The sequence below is a fragment of the Triticum aestivum genome, chromosome 3B (assembly GCF_018294505.1).
Source record: "Triticum aestivum cultivar Chinese Spring chromosome 3B, IWGSC CS RefSeq v2.1, whole genome shotgun sequence".
Classification (NCBI taxonomy): Eukaryota; Viridiplantae; Streptophyta; class Magnoliopsida; order Poales; family Poaceae; genus Triticum; species Triticum aestivum.
Window position 1 is genome coordinate 748,912,654 of NC_057801.1, and position 10,570 is coordinate 748,923,223.

At 44.5% G+C, this 10,570-nt stretch overlaps 1 protein-coding gene across 1 annotated transcript; it reads left to right on the forward strand.

Annotated features, from left to right (window-relative positions):
- The first annotated feature begins 7,648 nt into the window (after positions 1-7,648).
- On the forward strand, positions 7,649-8,744 carry LOC123067813 (serine/threonine-protein phosphatase 7 long form homolog). The gene is made up of 4 exons (XM_044490440.1): positions 7,649-7,902; positions 7,978-8,183; positions 8,270-8,567; positions 8,649-8,744. Exons 1-4 carry the CDS (start codon positions 7,885-7,887, stop codon positions 8,742-8,744), a joined length of 618 nt encoding a protein of 205 aa, XP_044346375.1. The 5' UTR covers positions 7,649-7,884.
- Positions 8,745-10,570: the final 1,826 nt, after the last annotated feature.

The window sequence follows — 10,570 nt, forward strand, 5'->3', positions numbered from 1 at the left end:
AGATCTTGGTATTTGATCTGAGTCTGGCCACTGGCCTATACGCACTAACCAACTACGTGTGAACAGTTATGGGCACTCGACATCATGGTATCAGCTGAAGCGTTCTTGACGTCAGCGAGTGAGCGGCGCGCGCCGGGTTGGACTGGAACGCCTGCTCTTGTATAAGGGAGGCTAGGTCTGCTCACCGGCTACGTACGCAATGTGCAGGTGTGCAATGGGTGATGGGCCTGGACCCCTGCGCATAGGATTTAGACCAACATGCTAACCTCTCTGTTGTGCCTAGGTAGGGCTGCGACGTGTCGATCTTCTGAGCCCGGGCATGACCCAAGAAAGTGTGTCCGACCAGAGGGGTCGAGCGTGTTGGGAAATGTGGTGCACCCCTACAGGGAAGTTTATCTATTCGAATAGTCGTGTCCCTCGGTAAAAGGACGACCCGGAGTTATACCTTGACCTTATGACAACTAGAATCGGATACTTAATAAAACAAACCCAGACAAGTTCCAGATACATCCCGGTGATCGCTTTCCCACAGGGCGACGAGGGAAGGATCACCGGGTAGGATTATGCTATGTGATGATACTTCATGAACTTACCATCTACTCTCTTCTACATGCTGCGAGATGGAAGCTGCCAGAGGCGTAGTCTTCGATAGGACTAGCTATCCCCCTCTTATTCTGGCATTCTGCAGTTCAGCCCACCGATATTGCCTCTTTACACCTGTTATGCATGTCCCCAACATCCATCTTGTTGGAATTCTCAATAAATTGTCGCTTAGTCCATCAGCCACATCCTCGTCTTCTCCTTGGCTAATGAGTTCATTTATCGAGAATCTTGCAATGCCGTCTCGTCAAATTGAGTTGCACCTTTTTCTTTATAGGCATCCTAAGTCTGAGGTATCCTCACACCAATCGGATCTAAACCTCGATCAGATATGATGGTTGGAACATATTCCAAGAGCTACAAAATTGGTCTTTATATGACTCGGTAAGGTGATGTCATGCCTAGCACACCTGGCCGGGGAACCTATTGTTATAATTTCCTTTTTAGCATCCATGAGGAAATGGTAAGACTTATTCTATAAGTTGTTCCTGATGATTCCTTTGAGTATCCAAAGTCCGTCCTTTGATTGAAGACCATGTCAATGCTATCTCGAAGCATACCAGTGGTGCTCCGATTTTTCAATAAAAACCTTGCAAGCACAATGCTAAATTTTCCTTCTCAATTGTCCCAAACACTGTTGTATGGGTAATGTCGTGGAATTGTCACAGTAGATGTCCTTAGTGTGAGGACTTAGTCGCGAGGCCAACCCATCTATGTGGTAGCTTGAGAGGGGTTGGGCGGAATCGAGAGACGTAACACAAGACAAGGATTTAGATAGCTTCGGGCCCCGGGAAACATCATCTGGTAATAACCCTACATGCTGTTTGTGGCTAGGTCTCATTGTGATCATGAGGGAGTCATCGGTAAGCCGGCTCTTTGTGTCTAGCCCTAGAGATTGTTTCTTCTTGCTTGTCCCTCTTTGGGGAGCCCTGCCCCTCCTTATATAAGTTGAAGGGGCAGGTTACATGACTAGTCCTAGTAGGATTAGGATTACTCTATTACAAGTGGAGTCCTAGTCTTGCTTCCTTTGTAGGAGAATATTCCTTATGCCTTTTCTCTTAAGACAGCCCACCATAGCATGAGCCGGCCTTCTGGGCCTTGGGCCTTGTCTTCTATCTGACCCGCCATCAGGGCCATCCGCCAGTCACCAGGCTCGTGAGTCGTCAGACCAGTGAGTCGCCAATCCTCCGGCGAGTTACCAATGAAAATGCCAAGCCCGGTCGGGTCATACTTCCGGCCGGGTCATACCGCGGGGTATGTCCCTTAGCCCCCAGCTTAATTTGGATTTATCCATGTTAAACCGATCCTGTAAAATAAACATAAGAACAAACTTGATAGGTTATGCTCCGGGTCAAATATTTTCTTGAACCGGCACCTGATCATCCTTAAGTCCTTGTCATTTCCTCCTGGGTGCATGCTCAAGGTCTTATAGCAAATCTCCTTTAACAGATATGTTCAAACTTTGCCAATGCAAAATATCCACGCACTTCTTCTAAAAAATCCGGGTCAATAGGCCAGCTTCATAACCAATTTGCTAACATTGGTTCTTGTAGAGAAATATTATAAGAAATAATCCATTTGAGTCAGCCTTCAATGCTCTAACTTGACAAAATTATTGATTTTGAAATATTTAACTGATATTCAGTCGGCTTAAAGATATAGATCTTGCCGATTTATGATTGCCAAAATTGTCGTGTTATAAATAAATGATTTCGGGTCATGATTGTTGCAGACACCGGGTTAATCTGGTCTGCTCCAAACTGAGAATCTGAAGATTTTCTCCCTTATATGCATATCACCTGTAGCCCCCAAGTGCCTAGTTGTCATGCTTGTAGCAACCTGGGACTTGTAATTTCCTTATGCTCATAAAAATTCAACTAGTGTAGACCCCAAGGGCCGGGTCATTATGCAATAATGAGAAGGAACTTTGTAGATATAACCATGTAAACTTGAACAGCAACATGTAGCCCCCAAGGTCCGGCTCATTACAATGTGATGAGTCGGGTCTTCAATAAGTTGAGAAAAAAATGACTTTGCATTAGCCCCCAAGTGCCATGGTGCATGCTGGCAGTGACATGGGACTTGCATATTTGATATGATTCAATCTGAATAATGTAGCCCCCAAGTGCCGTGTCGTAAGCCTGCAGCAACTCGGGACTATTCCTTCCATTGTAGAATAACTCATATCCATTGATAAAATAATAGCCATTGTGCTAAAGCGACTTTGAATACCTTATCTGTTGACAAGTAAATCCTGAGTTTAAATACCCGACGGCTCTTGGCCGATGGCGATTTAATACACCTCCATTGTAAGCCGGAATTTTTATAACCCGGCGTCTTATAACCTTTGAGAAAATCCAGAACGAATAATCATTTTGAAGCATTAATTTTAATGATGAGCTTGAACTTAAGCATTTATATAAGTCATAGTTCTGCAAATCCTGCAGAGTTTAAACAACATATGCCCTGGCGACTTAACGTCAAAAGCCAGGGCGGGTAACAACCCAAACATAATATAGTCTTTATGCAATTATGGAAAAGACTAGGATTAAGGCCATTCAAGCCTAAACATACTGGCGACTTAACGTCAAAAGCCAGGGCGGGTCATCCAACCTCGCATATTTATATAATCAGGAAAACATATCTATAGAATTGGCTCATATTGCCGGCTTATATCACCGTATCCAATAAGGGCAATAATCCAATGATTGACAAACGCATGATTCCAATGGCGCAATCCAAAATAGACTGGCGACTTAAAGTCCACAGCCAGGGCCGGTTTAAACATAATCATGTATAAACAATATCATACCTGTGATATTGAATTATACTGCCGGTTTATGTGACCTGTGCAGTAAGGGTGATAACCCAATCTTTAGAAGCCAAAACTTCCAAGTGTTTGATGATTGTCATATGCTCGTGACTTATGGTCCAAAGCCAAGTCGGGTTAAATTTAAACCACACTTATACTGAGATCTGAACAAAAAGGTCTCAAGACAAAACCAAAGATTGTTTTCAAAAACTTAAACCAAGTAAAAAGAAAAAAATTGAGGCTTCTGATTCGAATATGACCAGTAAACCGTTCCAAAGGGGTTAAGCTAGGATTCGAATACGATCATGTAGCCCCCAATGGCTTTAGCGTTGCGCCGATCAAGAGGGTACCGATAGCTATGTTCTCTTTGGTTCGAATACGACCTATGTTTGAACATGAAGCCCCCAAATGACCTTGAGAGTTTTTTAACGACTCTAATTTGAATACAATCAAAGTCGGACCCAAAACGGGTTAAGCTATGATTCGAATACGATCAAGAAGCCCCCTAGTGGGTTTGGCATTGTGCCGATCAAGAGGGTACTGACAGCTATGTTCTCTTTGGTTTGAATATGACCTATGTTTGAACAGGAAGCCCCCAAATGACCATTGGAGCAGGGTACCTATGTTTGAACCGCGCATCATGACAGCAAGCTCTCTTTGGCAACCTTTAATTTTTCCTGAGAACTCAACTTTGCAAGAGATAATTCTTCTTGAACCGGAATTTTTAAACCGGATTTGAGAGATTCAGAGCTTTGTGGGAGACGAGATTTCCCTTGAACCGGATATTGAGAGCTTTAGAGATTTGTTGGAGACGGGATTTCCCTTGAACCGGATTGTAAACCGGAAGCATCATTGTGAGCCGGAATTTTTCTGATAGCCCTTTAAACTTTCACCGATAGAGTAGTAATCTCCGGGGCTGGGTTACTTTTCCCTCCAATGACCCGGAGTTCTTGAATACATTGAAACCGGCCAATTCTGTCGAGTCATGCCACTGTAGCCCCCGAGTCTCAAGACGACTCGAGGAGTTGGCTTGAGATTCTCCATATTTAACCATAGCAGAAGGTGTATATCATTGGCGTTGACAGCGTGATGTGAATCCGCAGAATGTTGAAATTACTGCGGCGGGTTATAAATGATCCCTTATGAAGCATGTCAGCAACTCGGCCAATGGTTCCTTCCAACTGGTTGTTTAAAGTTAACCAAACTGTAATGAGGCGACTTGTACGCATGCCCATTGAGCCATCCAATGCAAACGGTGGCTGATAATACATGATAATTTTGCCTCTAATTTGTTGGAAGAAAACTGGGCTATCCAAGCAGTGACTTGATCATCCTCAATAAACAGCTCATGCAGACAGGTGCGGCCTGGTGTGTTGATGTAGACCAGGCTACAAGAGATGGGCAGAAAAGACGACCGCAGCATCAAAGGTGGCTCATACAGATGAATCGGCCGCGGTGTTGTAAGCCGGCACGGATGGGTGAGTTAATCGTGGGCGCGGTAAACTGTGTGGACGGGAGGCAATCGTGGGCGCGGTAAGCCGCGTGGACTGGCAAATCAACCATGTCATGTTGATGTAGTGAAAAATTGTCCTGCATCAAAAACATCACAAGCCAGAGTAATTGTTCTTCAAAAGAAAAAAGTAAATATGTGCTATTTAAAATAGTCTGGACGAATATCACCTGAAGTATTTCTCGGACGAAATGATTGCACAGCAATTTTACCAAATGATAGCCTTCACCTCCAAACATATAACCACGCCTCGATCCAGCTTTTTAAATAAGTCGTGCCACCTTGGCGGGTTACAGAGGCGGAGGTAGCAGCTCAACCCCTGCTTCGACAACGGCGGTGTGAGGCCCAGACAGAGGTCGGGTCTGGCCTGGCAGCAACGGCTTAATAAAACTGCAGCGACATGTAGCAAACGAGGTGGCTCAGGGCCAGTCCCAGTGGACAGTGGCTCATAAAGGACGGCTTCAACCCACCCCCGGTGGCTCATCGCGCGGCAGGTCATGGCGGAGTCCGAGTCTGACCCCCCCACTTCAAATCCTCATCCTGGCCGATGTTAGTTTGACTCTCCATATTCGTGTCTTCTAGGTCGTAATCTCGTTTTTTTTTATTTTTTTATTTTCTATTTAAGCCGGACATGAACCAGGCTATTGGGAGACTCACGTGATTAACTTGACTATTTTTTGGTGCCTGCCTCTTGTCTTATTCCTTCTCATCCAAAAGGTAGTAGTACTATTCCTTGATTCCCGTGCAAACATTGCTTTGTTGTTTTGGCTTATACCTGGGACGCAGAGTAGTAGTAGTATTTGATTTTTATGAGGAAGCAGACTGCCCCGGCCCGGCAGCAGCAGGTTTTTTTTTTCACTGTTTTGACCCATGTGGCAAACTTTAGCATGATTTGACCCGCTTTTAAAACTTTTTTCGTATCTGACCCAAACCGAGACGCCAACATTCGCGGCGTTCTGATTGCACTGAGGACGCCGCGGACCCTGGCGTTTGGCACTGGCCCACCTTCCTGGTCAGCCAGTTTGACCGTCCGACGTGGCAAAGGGCTAAACACCATGGGTCTTGGTGTTTACCCCTAGAGAGCAGAAAACCGGCCCGAGCCGGCTCGGGTGCAGCCCAACCCATCCAGACGCTCGAGGCGTCTTCCTCCTCGCGGCGGCGGCTACAGAAGCTCCGCTTCTCTCCCCCCCTAACCCAAATCAACCCCAAATCGCTTATTTTCTTCATCAAAAGTGTGGATCTGAGCCTCCCCATCTTCCTTGAGGTATTCTCCACCAGATCCTCCGATTATTTTGGGTTCAAAACTTGTATTTTGGCAGCATTAATTCATACTTGTTCATGCTTGTTAGAACCCTAGGATTAGTATTCTTTGCACTTTTTTGAGAAAGGGGAGCCCATGGCTTGGTCATGTAGGTATGTTGTATACTTTAGAAGAGTTGGCATGTGTTTATATGGTAGGATTGGGAAGAGAAGGCATTTGTGATAGGGTTGGGCATTTTAATTTTAGTTGCTATGTATATGGATTTAGATAGATGATTGCTTGAAATATAATTCTAACATATTTGTGTATTTTGTATGCTTGACTCTTATAGAGATATGGTCATATAATTAGGATGTTATATTGAGACTTTGTTATGTTGTGTTGCCATTGAAATTTTGTCATATATAGATAATTGGTCTTGTTATCTTGACATTGAGATATGTTGCCCCGTGCATTCAGATTTTGCCATATATAGATAAACAGGTTTTGTTATGTTGCCATTGAGATATGCATTTATGTTGATATTGTTATGCCAAAAATATGATATGTAGGATGTTATATAGTGTTATGTATGTTTCATTTGTTCATGCTTGATTTGTAGGATGGCGGGGGAACGGTGGTACGACGGTCTTCATAAAGGGTACGACAAAGACCATCGTGCGCGGGACATTGAGAATAACAGGGTAAGACTCAATCTATTTGAATTCTTGGTTATTACTTGTCAGTTTTGCCTGGCACTAACCATAATGCAATGCTATTTTGCAGGAACTAACACCTATGCGCATGAGGGGTCATAGTGCCCACAACTGGCCGTGCGACGAGCGGTATGAGCCATACTTCGAGAGATTGGGCCTTCTCCCGTTCGTGCTTCAGTTCAAGCGACACGCTCCGTCGATCAACCATGGGGCGATGACCGCACTTATTGACCGTTGGAGGCCAGAGACACACTCGTTCCACTTGTCATGTGGAGAGATGACCGTGACCTTGGAGGACATGGCGATGATCAGTGGCCTTTCAATCAATGGAGAAGCTTTGACCGGCACCACCGTAAGTGCTAATTGGCGAGATCGTGTTGGCCAATTGACAGGTGTTTTCCCCGAGCCTCCTGAAGAAGGCGAGCGTGACAGTGAGGAAGTGTTGCATCATTGGCTCCGAGGGGAGAGAGGAGTAGTATGCCCTCCGGACGCCAATGAGGTTGTTGTGCAGCAGCACGCCCGAGCATATCTGTGGTATCTGTTAACGAGGGTAGTGTTTCCAGATTCTACCGGTAATAAAGCCCAGTGGATATTCTTGGACCTACTAAGTGACTGGGACCGTAAGTACAGTTGGGGTTCAGGAGCACTAGCATAATTATATCGTCAGGTAATTAGTAACCAAATTGTCAATTTGTTTGCATTTGCAATTTCGCGGACCTCTTATCAACAATTTCTGAATTTGCAGCTCGACGAGGCATGTCGTAGGAAGAAGGGCACATCTGGTATGGGTGGCTTTGTTTGGTGCCTTCAGGTTTGGATGTGGGAGCGGATGCCCGTTGGACGCCCCGAGAAAAACAAGACACCTCCTGAAGGATGGGTCGCACATGACGGGAGGTATGGAGAAGATCCTTGGCGGTTTCCGACCGTCGCCTACTGTTGGGAGATGGCAAATGTGTACACAGGCAGCTCGGTTGCGTGATACAAATGCTACATCAACGAGCTGGATATGTTGACTCATAAGCAGGTAATGATAACTTACATAAGAGCGCATCAATTGTGATGGAACCGTGTACTTAACTAGTATCATCTTGTGTTGTAGGTCGATTGGGAACCATATGATGCCGATTATGCTTTCCGGCTGAACGAGATGTGCACACGTGACAGGAATATTTGGCGGGCGAGATGCCCACTGATATGCTTCTATGCTGTCGAGTGGCACTACCCAGACCGTGTCGCAAGACAATTTGGGAGAAGGCAAGGGACACCAAGGGATGAGAGTTTCGAGACAAGCCAATTTCTGCATCGGTGAGATAGTTGTAGCTTTGGATATATAGTAGAGCATTATGAAATACATTTCTTGCTAATGCTTTCATCTTGTACATAATTTGCAGAATTAGTCGAAAGAATAACCCGGAAACTTCGACTTGGGCCATCAAGCACTCTGAGTGGATAAGTCTGTGGAATCAAAGAGTGGCCCTAGTGGAGAAGGAAAGAAGACAACATAGTGATTCAGTATACGAAGAGCATCTGAAGTGGCTTGCGAGACGTTACCGGTTGAAGCTAAAGCCCGGTTGGAACCGTTCGGAATTGGAAGAGTTGGATCGTGAGAGCGGGTATATGGACTTCAATGTACAAACGAGAGACAACGAAGGGACACAACTTGACTATGCACAACTACACGACCGAGTGGTATGCTCCACACAATTAGAACCTACTTCGAGTGCATTTAAATGTACTTCAAAGATAATTTTCGTGATCTTCATTTTGTAGGGCATGGAGTTATTGCATTGTGTTAACGAGGCTGGTGTAGCACTTGGTGAAGATGAGGGAAGTGGATCATCTGAGAAATCTCTTAGGAAAAAATGAAGGTATATGTTACCTCTATTCAAAAACCTCCATCTTTGCACACTTTTGACTTACTCTAGTATTGCATCTTTGTTATGTTGCAGAGTTTCGTGAGTCGATTCCACAAGATGGCAGCTATGCTCTCTTGCCATGGAAGTAAAGCCGTCCTCACGGCTGGAGCTTCTACTAGCCAGGACAATAGACGTCGTCGTCGTCTTGTCTTGCAACAGGAACAACAAGAGGAGCAACTGCAAGAAGAGCCAGAGCAAGAGGAGGCGCAGCAAGATGAAGAGGAGTACAATCAAGACGAAGAGGAGGTGCTTGGGATGTCCCAAATGGATGATGCGCCCGAGCCATCACAGCCCACACAACGCACGCCGCGCAGCAAAAGAGGAAGGAAGAAGTGAATTAGTTAATACTAGATTCTCGCGAACTTTGTTATGTTTGATTCGTGAACTTTGTTGTGTTTGATTCATGAACTTTAGAAGTGGCGTGAACTTTGCTACCTGGACTTGTGTTTAATTTGCACTTATGGAGTGCACTTTGCTACCTTCATGTTGTTCTGTTGCTATGATGGCGTGAACTATGGTACCTTATTGCTGTCATCCTGGAAATATTGCTTAGTTTTGCTGTCATTTTTGCTGTTATGCTTAGTGTTGCTGTCATCCTTATGTTTTGCTGTTATGTTGAAGTTTCTGTACAGGCTAGACGCCATGGTCTCTGGCGTTTTTCCCCTAGACGCCAGGAACCTTGGCGTCCTGGTATGCAGATGAGCCACAGCAATTCCACCTTTCTGGATATGGCCAAAACATAGATCCACGACAAATCCCAAATTAGAACAAACTTTTTGGAAACTCATAAATAAACGGTCTCAAATTCGTGACATATAACATAACTTAGATCCACGACATAAGCATTACATAGTTCAACTGACATACACAGTACAAACTTTAACGGACATAGTTCAAATGACATACAACATCACTTAGTTCCATGACATAGAACATCACATAGTTCAACCCCTCGAGTTCTTCTTGCGTGAATTCTATTTCTTATTTTTCTTCTGTGAATCATTCATTTTCTTCTTCTTGCTTGCATTGGCCCCATCTGGCACCGAGGAACCTGGGTCGGTAGGTAGCATCGAGGAGCTTGGGTCGATATATAACAGCGATAAGTCGGGCTCATAATCTAGCGGGATATGTTCCAACTGAATGTCATTGTTTGGTCCAGGGTTGCAATAGATGACACCCGGTATTTCAAGAACCCAATCCCAACGAGCAGCCTGGGTCGGTATCGGCGACATAGCTTCATTGATTGCCCAATCAATGATCTATCCAGGCCTATTCAAGTCCATCTGACGATATTCTAGCATAGTTGCATAAAATGCTATTTGCCTACCTAGATCACTTCTACAATCAAGTTCAGCCCTTTCCATCTCGGCAAAATTATTTTGCGTTTCAGCGATGACATTATCTGAGTCATCAGAAAAATATAACCGTGCAGAGTTCCTCGCAGCTTCATTCCTTGCATCGCAACTATTCACCCATAGAGTCATCTTTTCTTTAATGAGTTCGCGGTTCTTTTCATCCGCCGCATCCATATATTTCTCAATGAAAACCATCTTTGCATCACTATTAAGTGCCATTCCTACAAGAGTGACCTAACATTAAAATACAACTCTATAAAGAAGTATGTAACTCTATCACTAATCATAAGCATAACAACTAGGGTAATCCTAATCCTAATCCTAACCCAAATCGTAAGCATAACACTAGGAGCATGCATACTACACCAACTAAATTCATTAGGCTAAAGCTTCCTAACACCGTATAAAACACTACATATGT